Source organism: Zosterops lateralis, assembly GCF_965231275.1.
Source record: "Zosterops lateralis genome assembly, chromosome: 3".
NCBI lineage: Eukaryota > Metazoa > Chordata > Aves > Passeriformes > Zosteropidae > Zosterops > Zosterops lateralis.
Genome location: NC_139764.1, coordinates 53802924 through 53819684, shown reverse-complemented (window position 1 = coordinate 53819684; position 16761 = coordinate 53802924). Strand labels below are relative to the sequence as shown.

At 40.2% G+C, this 16761-nt stretch overlaps 1 protein-coding gene across 1 annotated transcript in view; it reads right to left on the bottom strand.

The window, feature by feature from the left end:
- The window catches only part of NOX3 (NADPH oxidase 3), a gene marked incomplete at both ends in the record, with an annotated part of 39236 nt that extends 29005 nt beyond the window's left edge, over positions 1-10231 (bottom strand). The window contains 4 exons of the mRNA XM_083858333.1: positions 7257-7341; positions 9112-9222; positions 9421-9516; positions 10187-10231. Coding sequence (XP_083714459.1) covers positions 7257-7341; positions 9112-9222; positions 9421-9516; positions 10187-10231 — 337 coding nt within the window. The remainder of the gene's footprint in view (positions 1-7256; positions 7342-9111; positions 9223-9420; positions 9517-10186) is intronic.
- Positions 10232-16761: the final 6530 nt, after the last annotated feature.

The following is a 16761-nucleotide window of genomic DNA, read 5'->3' as shown; positions in this document are numbered from 1 at the left end:
AAGGACCTTGGTATTGTTGGTCTTTTAGGTGCCTATCCACTTAGTGGGCTCCCTCACTCCACATGCTGGAACCTAGCTCCTCTTCAGCACCTGGGGACAGCTGTGTCCATGGGAAAAAGAGTTAAAGTAGGATGCTGGCAATGGAAAAGGTTAAAGCAGCCAGTGCAAGAAGGTAAAACATTCCCCCCAACAGTAGGTTATCCCACATGTCCAAGCTGGAGAGAGACTATTTTCTGTGCTTCTCAGGTGATCCTTCTAGAGCAGTAGATGTGCTGTGGTTGGTTGATTGTCAGGATGCACTTCATTCAAAATGTAATGTTAACTTAGGGACTCCCCCCGCCATTCCCTGACACCTGCTTCACCTCATTGTCTCATGCTTAGATATTCACTGGGTGATGAAAGATCTATTTTAAAATCCTTGTTACATTAAATTTAAAGTAAGGCTTTAAACCAAATCACATGTCCTAGTCACTGGGTTGACTGGTTATTCTCTTTTGAGCTGTCTCCTGATGAAGCCCTTAATAAAAATAATCCAATATTTATTGATATAGGCATCCCAAGTGAATATCCTGAGCACCCAAACTGCAAAATCAACCTCCCATTTCTCCTGAATCTTTGGCCCAATGAATAATAAATTATTTATATAAGCTGGAATAGCTTCAGCAGGATGGAGACTGAATGCAAATGGGTATGAACTGCGGAGAGATAAAATGAGCCTGGAAATTAGAAGACAGATTGAAGACATCAAAGGAATAAGACTCTAAAATAACCTTTCGATAAAGGAGATAATGGGCTTGAGCAATCTCAGCAGCTTTCAGCTGAGGGTTGGTCATTTTATGAAACGATGTGTATGATGTGACTGTGAGCATCAGAGGGTGCTGGACTCAGTGGCCTGGCGTGTCCTGCACATGTTGTTATGGATTAGGTGCTGCATGTGAAACAATCTCACCAGCATCAGGTGAGAGATGCTTCCTGGAGCCTGTGCATGAGAGTGTGCTCCCAGCACCCCAGCAGTGCTGCAGCACTGGAAGCAAGGTGGCACTGGACCACAAGCAGCAAATGAGATGTGTGGATTTAGACTGTCAGATCCCGAGCCCTAGAAGCTCTGAGCTGCATGGTTTAGGTGGCAGCTGTGTGGGGGCTGTGGCAATCTGTTCCCCAGTGTACAACTGGTGTATAAGCAGTATATAAACACTGTTTATGTATTTAAGTGTAACAGCACGTTTAAGTGCTGAGTGGGAAGGGGGGACCTCTTCCTACAAGGGGCTTCTTTCAGAACAGATGTGTTGGCCTGGTAAGGATGTTAGCTGATCCAGCTGGAAGGGAACCAAGTCACTGCTTGATGAGGACATGATTTCTTTGACATCTGAAAGAGCTCACTTGTAGGACAGGAGTGTGGGGTAACAGATTGCTGTCTTTGGTAAGCTGTGGAGTCACATGCTGCACATTTTCTGGTATGGGCTAAGGGAAAGAGTAAAGAAAATTTTCTAAGGATGGAAAACCCTGACAAATGAGTCTCTAAGTGGACATCCACTAAGCAGGTTTTTTTTGGCATCTACTAGTGATTACTGTAACTTGAGCCTCTTGCCCTCTATACCTACAGGATGCTCTTTATAACTCTGGTATGATGTAATAGTCCCCGTAGCCTAGGGACCAAGAGAGTTTCACACAGTTATGCTCCATAGTGCTGTTTTACCAGAGCTTGCCTGCAGCCTGCCGTGAGCTGCAGGTTTTGGATTAAATTTGCTCATTTAGAATTGTGACATTGACTAATTGCAGAGGTTTGAATCTGTGTTCATAACAAAAGACACTTTCTCCCTTTCACCTTCAAAACAGTAGATTTTTTTAAGTGATACTGCAGACTATAAAATATTCACATGAAATGATGACATTTCTGTTCTTTAGAAAGCTACAAAATCTTGTACCTTCCCCAAAGTGAAGGATTCTACATGATTTGCACAAGTTCTAGTCATGTCAGCAGTGACAGGATATCTAATGCTATCTGGCAAATGCTGAGTGTTGAGAGTGAAATGAGGTGCTAGTTTTCTCCAGACAGACTGAGATCCACATTTCCTAACAGAGTATTTCTAGTCTTGGACAGAAAAAAAAAATGTGTTGAATGGGTATAGTTTCTCAAGAAGGTCTTGAGACTATAGTTGATGAGGAGTACTCATGTTGCACTTTCCCTTGGAAGAAGAGAACTTCCAGCAACCTGGCCTAGCAGGATTTTTCTACAGAGGACACTGTCTTTTCCATCTGCACATTGTTCTGTTTTCATGTGTTTCTGTCAATGGAAACATCATCATACCTTCTTCTTGGGGATCTACCACACCTTACCTTCTGGGTGACATTCTCTCGAGCTTTTATCTGACAGGTAGAGGATATTACAAGTGTAGAAGACTTCCAGAATGAACAAGAGAGTTGTTGTTGCTGTTTTTATTTTCTGCAAGCTATTCTGTGGTAGATGTTAATGTACAGAGCATAATGATACGTTGAAAAATATTACATTCTAATGATGTACTGAATGTGTTGGTTTACCTGAGTCTCCCATGTTATTATATATTGCCTGGAGTCTTATTAGATTAATACTTCTGAGGGATTTTTTTGGGCTGCTAGCAAAAAATGATGCAATCTAAAAATGAATTATAGCTGGATGGTAAGTGTAATGCAAAGATATAATTCCATTTTCAGTGTGGTTCATTTAATATATAATAGTTGTAGCAGAATAAAAGTCTGGCACTGAACACATTGCCATTAACTACAATATTTTACATCCCTAAACTGCATTTTCTGAAGGTCTTTACATCTGCAGTGTATAGAATTTACTAAGCAATTCCAAAATTAATATGCAGATTTCTGAAATCTGAGGTTACCACGGTTTGTATTTCTTTCCTCTGCACCACTTATCTAAGTTAACCACGAGGGCAAAGTTTAAGGGACTATGTCTCAGAATTTTAGGTTCAATTTTTTCCTCATTCTGCATGTCCAAATATAACATATGGAATAAATCACCCAATCTTTTAAACAAAGTTCTTTTTTACAACAGTTCATGAAGACTGAAGGATTTTTGTTGTTTTTAATGACATCTGGAACCTCTGAAGCACTTAACATACATTAATTTGTATTTGACCCTGAGATGTTCTATCTAGTCCACCTCTGAGATCAAATAAAAGGCTTTATTGGAAGGAGAGAGGGAGGAAAAGGATTGCTATTAGATCATGGTGTTTACTGTACATATCCTTAAATACAAAGAGAGGTAATTAAATTATCTTGAAAGTATGGTCAATTTAGCTACTCTTATTCAGCCAATTGTGCCTTCAGTGAAGCATGCACAGCTCTCATTGAACTAAACAGAAATTTCATGTGTTTATCTGTGGACAAGATTTCACTCTCTTTTTCTGCATGCCTGTACAAGATAATAATCAAATTGGAGCTTGCTGCTAGCAGTTAAATATTTTGATTAACCAGCCTATAATGATAAAATCGAAGGGTCAAATCCTGGCCTTTCTGCCCACAGCAAAGAGAGCAACTTTGCAGGCAGATAACCCAGGCATGGAGAATTCTGCTCCTGACCAAGGCTGGGGTTCTTTTTGCCACCCCCTGCCTTCTGCCATTCCTAGTTATTCAGAACCCCTAATTCAACTTCATTATGTCTTTGTAGACTAAAAAGGTGGAGGTTGTATAAAAATTAAAATAGTGACCACACGTGTGCTTGCATTGTATTTTAAGAATGGTTATAAACATCAAAGACAAACAAGGCCTGGACCATTTTTTATCCTAGCTGGAAGCCTGTAATTTTCAATTTAATATTGTTTCCTTCCCCCTAAAAAAGACGTTTTTTACTGTTTTCAGCTTCCTTTTTTTTTTTTTTTTTTTAAGACGTTTAATGGAAGTTTGATTTTTTGTAATTTCTGGAAGTACAACACTGAGGTATCAATTAAGCCTCTTTTGAAGATAGGCATCTTCTTCCCTGAAAACTTAATCACTTACACAAAAATGTGACTCAGGTCACCAAAGCCATTCACATAGTTTACCAAAAAGTGGTTGAAAATGGAAAGGTTTCCTAGTATTTTTAGCTATAGATTTTTCAGTGCTTTTCAGAAGCCAAATACACCATACTTCTTTCTGCACTTTTCATGTTTTTAAAGAACACATTGCTGGAATTCTTAAGGAGCCAGAGCCATTATTTTTAGCAGCCTAACTCCAAACAACTTTGTTGTCCCTCCCCTATTTTCCCCAAATTGCTTACACTTTATTAATATCATAATTCAAAGATTGATGGAGCAAAATATCAATATGATCTTTCTGCAAACACTAAAACAGTGCAAGTAGTTTCTTCTTTAAGATAAGCCAAACATATCAAAGTAAAAAAAGAAAAATCCCCCCAACACTCTCCGCTTCAGAAAATGTATGAATATGCTTTTTTGAGAGGGTAAAAACAGTATAGTAAGAGGTAGATGTTGTATAAAACATTATTACTATCTCTTGTAGTGTCTTTAAGTTTCAGTCCACTGTGTCTCAACTGAAAATTCTTTTTTCCATTACAAAGCCAAGAATTATTTGCACTGATCAAACTGAGAGTGCATGAAACTCTGATTTTATTCTAGCAGAGTTACAGGTCTATAAGGAAGATTTATTAGTGGCTGAATAACTCCCAGACAGCTCTTATCAGAGACAGGCATGCAGAACGCAGGAAGCCAAACTAAGCAGAATTCCCTTTACTGAATTTTCAATGATGCCCTTGATTATAGATAGCATTGTTTACTCTCTCTCTTTCCTCCAACTTCCCTCTTCCACTAGTCTCTAATTATATCCCTTTATGACCTGACCAATTAAAGCCTGCTCTTGAATTTGTATTAGACCTGATGAAAAATTAAAGGTACAGATGTACTTTTTCCAAGGCCAGGCACACCTCAGCTGAGCTAGATGCCTCTTAGAAGCCAGACAATACTAATGTTGCTCTATTTTTAGCACACTATTAAATAAACATGCTGGAATAACACCACCTGGCAAGCCAAGATGAATACATGTTACTTTAATAATGAAGGAGTTTATAATTTTATATTGTGAGGCTAAACTTACTGATCTCATCTTCAAATTGGTTTAACTTCTTGCTGCCACATTGTCTATTGATCATACATGGGTGAACATCCATTTAACTAAGAATTACTAAATTGCAATACACTAATAGGAGTTGACTATGTTTTTGTGTAATAAAAGGCAATATAGGTAGTACTAGGATAAATAATGTGTCAGTTGAGAGGAAAATGGCATCTATTTAACAATCTAAGATTTTATTGTAAAAGATTCAGTGTACTTGTGGGTACCACTCTGAAATGTTGCTTTTCTGTCACAATGTGTTCTATAGATTTTGTTTTTCTATGAACTTAAAATTGAATTTCAGGAAATTGAGTTTCTGGCCATTCTTTACGCAAGTCTGACTATACAGTGATGTAGTGTTTTTCCAAATATGATAAATGTTTCTCACTTGACTGTTAAGGAAGCAGGAATTCATAGGTTGTCATGCTTTGTTTATTAGACTTCCCTGTGTTGTGTCTTCTTTCTCAAATATCTCATCAACTATTTTTCCATTTTATATTTTAGAAAAAAAAAATCAACCAATCTAAATAACAACCCAAAAATGAACCCTTGATTTCTCCCTAGAGAGTGATTTAAATGAGAATTATATGATCATGCCTTCTGTCATTTTACATTGGCTTCTGTGTCTTTTTTCTTGAAATTAATGAAATCATTAAAGTAATCACTTTTCTGATAGACTTGCACTTCCCAAACTGTCCACATTAATGCACTAGCAAACATTTTAATATTAATTAGAAATCCAAAATATAAAAGGTTTGAGTGTGCAGTTTTGCTTTCTTTTTGGAACGTGACCTATTATACACCAAGATGGGTTAATTATACACCAAAGTTGGCTAATTTATATTCCTAGGTTGATTTATTATTTAAAGGAGCAATGTTGCACTCTGTAAGAATCTGTTCTGTGGTGAAACTGATCTTTGATGAATGAGTGGACATGACAGATAAGTAATTCAACATAACACACTGTAAGATGAATGTTTGCATCCTGTAGCCTTCCTCTCAGAATTCTTTACCCTGACATACAGAAGACAAACCTTAGCTATTGGTTCCTATTGGCAATCCTGACTTCATGTTCTTGTTTTACTGCATGAGGACATTAGCAACCTATACACGCAAAAGCATCTCCCTCACGCAGGCTGGAAAAGGATATTGGGACCAGAATCCACCCTGACAGCCTGGGGGTAAAACAGTTACCCTGCAATGTCTCACGCTTGCAAATAGCCCTGATTAATTCCTCTGTCTCCTTCCCATTTTCTAAGAGAATGAACTATCTATCTATCTATCTATCTATCTATCTATCTATCTATCTATCTATCTATCTATCTATCTCAGATACCTCTTCATCTCTGTGTGCTCATGTCCTTCTTCACACTGGCTTTTGTTCATTCCTCTCTGTACATCCTTTTTCCTCACGCTATCTCCTGTTCCCCTCATGTCCTCTGAATCCCTACAAACTTCAGTCTTCACCAGGTCCTTTTACTACTTAGAGAACAGGAAAGTGCCCTGTCTATTTCCCACCCAGGTGAACAAACACCTTAGTAAGTCACTAGGACCAACAGACTAGATAAATTTTGATCCCAAGTTGCTGTTTTTCCCTCAAAGGGGGCATCCAGTTTCCTGGGTCAGTCACCTACTAAAAATAAATATCGAGAAATCCATTGTTTTTGAGACACTTGCCTCTCTCAAATTCAGATTAAATTTATTAATTTTAATATTTTTAAATTTATGGTTGAAAAATCAGTGAAGTTGTATTGGTGGGCAGATGTGTGTTATGACTCAAGCATTATTTCCTTACAGAATCACACAGTAATGCTATGTCATCTCCCCAAACATCTATCCTCAGGGATTCAATTACAGTTATTTACACTAAATTTTAAGAGCACACTACTTGGTCAGATTAGCTAAGTGGCAACTGGTGTTTATCATTCAGATTGAAAGGTTATTTCCTTAACAGGCGAACTCTTCTCAAGCAAAAAAGATTTCAAATGGTTAATCAGATGGGACTCATACACACATTTAAAGCTGCAGTCAACGAATGATTGCACTAAAATATCACATCTCAGAGCTGATGGGGATTACAGCATTAGGCATAATCACTGTGAAATTCAAAACAGTTCAAAGGTAAAGAAGAAAAAAATAAAACCAAAAAAGCTTACTTGCATTTAACGCTATTCCATAGGCAACCATCTTGTGAAATGTGATGTTTTTGTCAAGCTGTCTCCTCAGTGCTCCTCCACAGTACTTGGTGAAAAAGCAGAACTTGTTTTATATCATTCCTGTTGGTGCTTACAACTCACATTTTGGAGAGGAGAAGAGTTCAGTACATTTGAAAAATGGAATGGTGAAGGAATTCAGTGGAAGTTTTGGGTTAGTTTTAGGACTCAAGTAACTTTCCTGAGTGGAACTCCAGGGTTTCTGAAGCTATTCATCCTATGTAGAGGTTCAAAAAAGGGTTTGATAAAGCTCTGCTACATTTAGCTGTGATTTGTGAGTGGTTTATCCGAGCTGACATTAACTCATTTGCTGCTATAAGGCCACCAGGCTGAGCCACCACTGCTTTGTGAGCTTAGCATAACAGAGCTGAAGTGCTGGCAAAGCCAGCTTGCAATGAAAACATTTTCTCTGCTTTCAGGAAATGCACACCCCAGGAGGGTGAGGCTGTCTAGACCTCAGGTGGCTGCATGCTGGTGTGTTCCTGAGCCATGTTCCCGTTGTTGGAAGGGCTTGGCAGTGCTGTGCTCAGGGCCAGCCTGGGCCTGGGGACTGGCTGCAGTGAGCCAAAACTAACACGCTCTGCTGGAACCCAGACAGCACTCACAGATAGAATTCGGTCTCTGAGTGGTGGTGTGGGTGTCTGGATTACTCACATGACCTGGCATGGCACCATGCCAAAGATCCTGGCATGTATCCACGTTGTTTGCCAGCTAATAAGTCTTCCAAAAATCTGGAGCGCCACAAGGTGTGATGTTAATACACAGCACCTCCTTGGAGAGGCACTGGATCCAGCCTGGTGCTGGCCATGCTGGAGCAGTCAAGCTGCTCTGTGTCATGCTCCTCAAGACCAGAATATTGTCCAGAAAAGCAAAATATTATCTGTGAGAAGAGTTCCAGTTCTCTGAGTTCTTACTCAGCATCTAAATGGGCATACATATATTCTGTGCAAATTCACAAACTGATTCAGAAGGCCAAGACACCTTTTCTCTTTGTTTTTGTAAATGTTCAACTCCCGAACTCAAATAATTATGTAAATGTTGATTCCCAGCCTAAAGACTGCTTAGCATCTAAGCCTAACAATCACAGGAACAAAAAATGGCAGAACTGAAATAAGAACCAGTTTACTATGAAATAACTGTATCTTACCATTTCTAAATTCCTGTTGTTCCTGGAGTCATGAAGTGATCAGTGATATTTTACCCAGATGTGGTATTGGGATTGCTGTGACTATAATAATTCAATGCAAGTTGAAGTTATAGCTAATAGAACTAAAACCTTAAGTACTTCCTCTGTGGAATTCCAAGGTTAATGTGAACACCTCTGTTACAAAAATGCATTTACCACAAATGAAGATCTGAATGGTGGCCACTCAGAAAGAAGTGTTTAAACATGTTCATTATTATCCTTAGGACATTTTTATGCATCTGAACATTTTATTTCTCCAATTTTCACTTTTCAGCTACAGAGAATACACATGATGGATATGAATTTTCTCCATTTGGCCAAGTGGCATTATTATGTCCCTTTTTTGTAGCTTCTCACTTTTCTCTTCATGACACCATGCTATGCAGCAGCTGCCAAAATCAGTGTTGCATTTAGAGCACTGTGTTAAACAAGTCATTTGTTTCTCTTCAGTCATGAATACTGACAATTTAAATCGTAATAACTAGGCAATAGTGTACAGGCTTCTCTATCAAAAATTAAAATTCCTTGGAAAATGTTTGATATGGATAATACTGCTGAACTACAGAAATAAAAAAGAGAGGATAATATGGCTATTTGAGAAATGGTACTTACAATGCTTGCTCCTCTTAAGAATGAAATAAGGTTTCTACAGACTGGTAACAGGATTAGCATGCAGTTAAAATTAAGGCACGTTGCAGAAGCTCTTGCCCAAGCCAGGGTTGACTGTACATATAACAGCATAAAGAAATTAAATTACAAGCTTGTTATAGGAAGAGCAAAAGAAAGAAAATACTATATTAATATAACACTCTTATATGGGAAAATGTTGAAGTATGAAAAGTCTTATGAAGGATGTAAATAAAATCAGACTACAAATGCATTCTTCTTGTGAATCCCTTTAACAATCAAACTCATACTTACTCCCAGCATAATCCGTGTATAAATGTAAGCATTGTCATCTTCGTACCAGTGGAAGGTATCAATAAACAAATAGAAGTTCAGTCCCAGCCACACCAGCTACAAAGCAGAGAGGCTACAGATTACTGACATTTGTAGTATTTTTAAATGCATATAAAACTGATTATGGTTATAGTTTTAGGAGGATATGAGACATGTTTCAAAATCAGTGCGCAATGCAGTTCTTAATCACAGATGACAGAAATCAAAAATGCCAGCTGGAATGAGGCTATGTTTTAACAAATTCAGGGTTACAGTCCTACCCCCAGATCCCCAGTAAGGGATATAAATGATGTTTACTGTGTCATGGTAAACTTGCTTTTAAGCACAGGCCTTAACCTGGTCTCCAAAAAGGAAATAAATTCTAAAATTAGAAAAGCACAGAAACTGAGGGAATTAAGAGCTAAGGAAATTCCTTTCTCTGCTCCCCATACACAATTCTCCAAACTGCCTGAAAATAAATTCAAATATAATTTTAATTAGAATTTCAAACCCCTGCTTCCTTTATCTGAAGACTAAAGTACATTGACTTAAGAATAATTAAAAATAAACCACTAAGACTTTAAATTGTTTTTAAGGCTAGTTATAAAAAGGCTGCTGAATATTTTATAGCAAGTTTTACATTAAGTTTGGGAGTATTGCTGTAAACAAACCATAAAGTATCTTTTAAACAAGCTTAAAATATTTATATCTATCCAATTGGGGTTTTTTTAATGATAAAAATACTCACTAATAGCAGTACTGAGAGTTTTTCATTCAAAATCCAGCATCCCATCCTGAGTGTCTCTCCCTATGCTAGCAGCAGGTGACTCTTGCCTTTCAGTGTAACCAGAGTTCTTTGTCCATTCCTTGGGCTTTTCTACCAACTCCTTTTGTTCTTTAGTTTTTAATAAGCACCTACTGGGAGCATGAGTTCTCTCTAGGAATTTTCTAATTAAAGACTGCCTGACAAGAACAGATCACCTGAGTGAAATATCTCATGATCTGTGTAAATAAAATGCTGGCCATTGTCCAGTCTTTTTTCTCTCAGGAGTTATTTCTCAGCAAATGAGAGATACTGTCATTAAATTTTCCACTTGTACTAGGATGTATTTGGGTGGGGTTTTTTTGCTTTGTTTTTGTCTTTTGAACAGAGTGCAATGTTTCTTTATGATTTGTCCTTTAACACAGTAGAAAACAGCAGTATCCCTGATATCTGTATCATATGGGAGAGTGTCCTGGTGAGGGCCCTGCATTTACCCTTGGTTCCCCTTGCCAGAAGCTGTGCAAATTCTGCCTGTAGTAATCTCATTCTTTCTCTAGTAAAATCATTTCCTTTAAGGCTTTCCTGACTTGCCTGTGAAGGAGACCTTTCTGTGACAACTTAACTGAAAATTTCTGAAAGTTGAAGTGCTATCAAGCTCAGCTACTTTTTAAACCAGTGCTAATGGTGATTGATACGAGTTAGAGGAACCATGGGAGTGTTGTTATGAATGCTTTGAATGTAAACATTTACAAGGGATTTTTTTTGAGCTTTATTTTTCTTGGACGGTAAAATTAAGTATTATTTAACAAACTTTATGACAAACCATGTGCACTAATTGGCCACTGTCCATTATGTAACTTGATATTGCCTGTCCCCACAATCACCCCCTTTATAGTAGCTTTGGTAGTGCAGGGGCTAACAAGATTGTGAATCTTGCTGTACTTTCCAGAGGTCAAAAGATGAGGAAATAAAGGAGAAGGGAAAAGAATGTGCAGATGGTAAGGAGAAATACTAGTAAGGTCAGATGCCAATTTTAACTACTTAGAAAAAAAAAAGGAGGGAGAGAAAATCCACTATCTGGATTAGCTGTACTTCAAAGGGAAATGCAGCACTGCGATGTTCGGCTTTGAAGTTCAGCCGATCCAGACAGCAATTTTCTAAACTGAGTAAAAACTGGCATCTGAAATAGATTTTTTTTCAGAGTACAGCAGATTCATATGCTGGTGTAGGCTCCAAAATTTGTCTGGATCAGCAGCTGTACTTCAAAGCAGCACATCTCAGTACAGCATTTGACTTTGAAGTGCATGTGGTCCAGATGCCAGTCCTCTTAAAGGAGCCAATGAATCAACTGCACTTTAACTTTTGTCTGTTGAAACAGCTATGGTTTTTCTCATATATAATGGTAATGTGTGTGGTCTCGAGTATGGCATCTATCAATAAAAACATAAAGTTAACAGAAAAGCTCTTTATTGCTTCATTTGGTACAAAGGAACTGGTCAACATCATTTTATTACACTGATTTGCAGTGATCTCAGCCAATTTCTAGCACAAACTATTCAGACAAGACTCAGGAAAGGACATTTTATTGATTAAAGATGTAATGGTATTCCATTTTGTTATTGTTTTATCATTATCATGAGCTACAACTGTCCTAAAAAAGACATAGAAAAAGGATTAAAAGGAGTTCATTCCAGTGGTTGGGTAGAAAGAAATTCTGGCCTTGCTGAGTTCCCATGCAAGAGACAAGCATCTCTGTCATTATCTTAAAAGGTCAGTTTTTGCATGGAAAGAGGTTTATGAGGTGCTGAATTCTTCCATGTAAGTATCTCAGCATTAATGTCAATGTTTGTATCAATTACTGCTACAGACCTCAATCACAGTTAGTTCTATTCTATTTGACAGCAACCTCTATCTCAGATTGTTATTAATTTTTTTAAAAGTACTTTGAACAGTGCTTACCCTTTGCAAGACTAATTACTATCATGAGACTGCATACACATACCTACACATATTTCATTTTGCTAGGCTATTCTGTTTTTACTATTAGGTATGCCTGCCTTGTTTCTCAAAGGCAAAATCATTTCAGTTGGCTCTTAACTCTGCCCCAGACCCATAGTTTTCCTGTATGCTTGACTTTATGTCTATTAGTAACCTGGGTTAACTTTATAAGCTTCAGTATGCTGCTTACAGAGATGGATATAGGTAAAACTGAGAGCCAGAGTGCTCTAAGTTTGCAGACCAGATGAAGCCATTTAATTGCTGAGTATATCAGAGAATACACTTTGCATTAGATTGTACAAAGTGGTGGCATTGCGGTGTTCTCTAATTTTTACATTAACTTGGCTTAATATTTCCCTAAAATGTTCAAGAAGCAGAAGGCAGATTTGTCTCTGATGGGTGAGGAAGATGAGCAATATATTGGATAAACGATTCATTTTTATGAAAAGAGAAACTGCTGAAGTTAATTAGACATCAAACCCTTTCTTTCTTTTTGTTTGTTTTGGGTTTTGGTTTGTTTTGTTTAGTTCGGAGTTTGTGTGTAGGGTTTTTTTGGGTTTTGTTTGTTTTTCCATATGAAGGCAATTTGAGGGAGTAGAGGCCAAGGTTCATCTTTGATTATTCTGTAGTGCTCTGATTCTAGCTATGCAAAAGAACACTGAATTTCAATAAACAGTGCCTGTGTGACTAGTAGCATTAAAAAACAGCTATATAATTTTTAGAGATTTTTTCATAGTGGGGCTTTATTTTTTATATTTAACTGCCTCATTAATGTTAATGGATTTTTTTTCCTTTTATGAACTGCACTCACATTATGGATGGGGGAACTGTTTTGCAGTTTGAGAACATTCATAAAATCCCCAAAGCTCTAAAAGACTAATGTAATTCCAGCCTTGTCAGTGCCAAAGATTCAAAAATCATCAGATTGTTCTAAAATTTATGAAAGTAAAAAATAGAAAGTGTGCAGTTTGGGAGACAGTACTGAGGCATCAAGGGCATCTGGCTTCCCATTTACAGCTTTTTGTCACTGACAGTGTGTTTATTTTTTAATGAAATATTAACAATCTTGGCCCTAAATGTGAGCTTGAGCAACAACAAAAAAATGCAGTTACCAAAACACTTGTGATGCAGCTGGCAGAAATAGTAAGGGTATAGCAAATATTGACTGTATCCACAAACTCAGTCATTTGTCACAAGGCGCAAAATTGAGAAAAACTTCTGGTTTTATCCAGAAAAGCAGAACAAAGTTTCATAACCCATTAAAAAGAAGAAAAGAATTCTGGTTGTAGATTCAGCTCCTCTTGAGCTCCATAAGCCAGGGCAGCAGTACAGTTCCTCTCCCTCTGTTAGCAGACCTGATACCGGTTTTAGGGATATTTCAGCTGATGGGCAGTGGAATCTGAATCTGGATCTGGAATCACAGTGTACACATGAGATGCCTGCAAAGTCCAGAACAGGATTCAATAGCATGGCAAAATGCAAAGGGTCTGGAATCAAAATCCAAAATCATGTTGGGGGCTAAAAGGGAGTTTGTCACTGACCAGCGTAGGAGCAACTATTGTTTCTGCCTAAAACAGGGCTCAGCCCCCTGTTGGCAGACTCTGGCTCTTTTCTCAAGCCAATAGAAAGGTTTATCAATGAGAAACCTAACAGCTCTGTCTTGGAAGATAATCAGTTCCCAGCCAAAAAATATTAATATTTGAATTCAGATATTCTCTCTCTCAAGGGACTCTTTTATTGCCATGCTCACACTGTAATCAAAATATATTCAGGAGCAATTTCAGATGTTCAAAAGCTGTTTGTTTCAGTAAGTGCCAAAATCTCCCAGCTCTTGACTGTGCATCTCCAGAAATAAAGTATCATACCGTCCTAATTATATGTGCAAAATTCTAGTTTTCCCACAAGAGCTGTTTAACACCCTAATAAAAGGAAAAGAATCCTTCAAAGCAGCTGAAATCTTGTACAAATAGATGTTTCCACAGGTTACTCAGAAAAATTTTCCTCTTAGCTGTATTGCAGGCAGCAAACTGTGGAAAACATTTTAAGGATGAGTTGAGAAAAGGGAAGAACAAGGAGCAGGAGGAAAAAGGAATGAGTAGCATCCATGATTCACTTCCCCCAGAGCCAGGGCTTCACCAACACACTGGAGAAATTATTGAGAGAGACTCTATATGGGTATAAAAGGGTTGATCACGTTCCACATCAGCACACAACCAATTCCTTAATACTGCTGCACACACCTAATCCTCTGGTCAGATTAAGGATGAGACCTGGTGACAAAGGACATGGCAAAGCTGAGGAGCTCAGCTTAGTTTCCCTAAGTTTCCCTTACTTTCCCTAACCCTTTTTCACCTTAGTTTTTACGGGGAAAACTGACTTTCAGTTATTTCAGGCCCCCGAGTCAAGCTGGAAAGTTCAGAGTATCAAAGGTGTACTTTTGTGTTGGGGTTTATCATTGTTTTGTACCTGTTTTATGTATAATTGTGCATGTTTTATGTACATTTCAGTTTAATGTACTTCAGTTTATGTTCCCCAAAATGGCTTCCCTGGGCCCTGTCCCTCAGACTCCATTTTGTTGTTTACACTTTATGTTATATAACCCTCTGCCTACCCTCCCCGGAGACAGTCCCTGATTGGCCCGTCCTTCCCGCCACAGGCCCTGTCCATCACCCTCACCCCCCCATGCCAATCTCCCTGAGGCCTGAGCCTAGGGATTGGCTGGGTCCCTTCCCGCCTTTTCCCTGGTCTCTCCTGAATGGTTCACCCCTCAGCCTTGCCACTCCCTGGTTCCCCCTCATTGGATGTTGACGCTTTCCCCACACCCACTTTATGTACTATATAAGCCGGTGCACTGAGTTGCTCGGGGCTCTCGTTGGAGTGCCCGGGCGAGAATAAACTTCTCCGTTCCCAACCTCCCCGAGAGTCCCTCTCTTTCTTCGACACCGGCTTCGTGGCTGCGGATCAGGTGGCTGGCCTAGGTGGAGGACCCCAAGCGATTGGTGTACTGCCACGTTGCGCACAGGGCTAGCCTATCGGGCAAGCGCACGGCGGCAGGGGTGGCGCCCAACGTGGGGCACCTCAGCGTCAGCTCCTGAGTTCCTGCAGCGGCGCAGGACGCGACAAGTGAGCCATCGGGCTCGGCTTGGATTACAGTTGGTAGACTGTTCGCAGTCTGCGCACCTTCTGTCGAGCAGCAGCTCAGGCTGAGCGCTCCAGAAGGGTGGAGAAGGCAGCTCCCAGCACCAGGGAGTCTTCTCCGAAGCCGGACCGCCTTCAAGCCGTTTTTCGAGGAACCTTGGACGGGTAAGTAGCCCCGAAAACCCTTCGCTCCCAGGGGGGAGGAGGTTTCGGGAGAGAGCTTGCCCGAGGGAGGAAAGGGATACTGCTGCCCAGGGGGGTGGCGGTGGTCCTTTTCTGAAAAAAGGGAGGGAATCTCGGGGTGAAACCCGAGGTTCCTAGGCTGCGCAGCCCCCGGGAGGGTGAGAGGGGACCCGCTGGTTTTGGGTTTCTTGCTTTGCCGTTCTCGGGTTTGGTTTTCCAAGGATTTCTCGCGTTTCAGTTGGATTTTGTGGCTTTCGTTGTTTTGTGTTGAGCCTCGGTGGCTTTTGTCTTTTGTTAGTCCCGCCCTGGTTCAGAGGTTCGTGGCCTTGCCAGTTTTTGTGCGGTGGAATTTGGTCTTGTGTTGCTTTTGTTAAAGGCTTGTTGGTGTGTTTGTGGGCGCATTTAACATCTAAGAGCCATGGGTGCAAGGCTCAGCGCACCACAAAGAGAGGTCCGTTCTAAAGTTAAGAGTTTGCTTGTTGTTATGAATTTTAGGTTTTCGAAGGGAGATTTAAATAAGTTTGTGCGGTTTCTCTTTTTGCACTTTCCCAAGACGGTTGCCCGATCCGTCGACACCGCGGTTTTTTGGGCTGTGGTTTATATTAAATTTGCAAATTTGGCCAAAACGGGCGATAAGGATGCCTTGAAATTTTTGTATTGGGTTCGGCAGCTAAGGGCTGCAAGCATAAGTTTAGAAGGAGTGCAAAAAGGGAGTTCACGCGGCTCCCTTTCGAGTTTGTGTTCCCCCCGTCCTAACCCTCCTTCCCGTCCCCCTTCTCCCCGGCCAGGGATCCTTAAGGGGTCTTCTAGCCCCGGCCCCTTGAGGGACGGCAAATCCCCCCGCCCGAGCTGTCCCGGCCAGACGGCTCGGGATTCTCTGACCAGGTGTACCCCGCCTGCGAGGAGATCTTCCCTTTCCCAAATGTCCCCAAGTTTAAAGCCCCGAGTTCGTTTTTCGTTCGCTGAACCGGATTCCCCCGGTACTCAAGATGGCGCCCAAAACCCCTTTACACAAGATGGCGGGCGTCTCGCTCGCTCCTCCTCCCTCTCCTCCTTTTTCCCCTCCCATTCCCGTTCCCCCGCCCTTCGGACGTCATCTCGAAGTACCAACCCCTTCCTTGACACTCCTCCCCTTTCCCACGCGGAGTTCCCACCTCTTTCTCCTCCCACCTTTCCCCCCGCCTACTCTGCTTCAGCCCAGCCCACAGGGAACACGCCCCTTCCCTCAGCACCGCCCACCG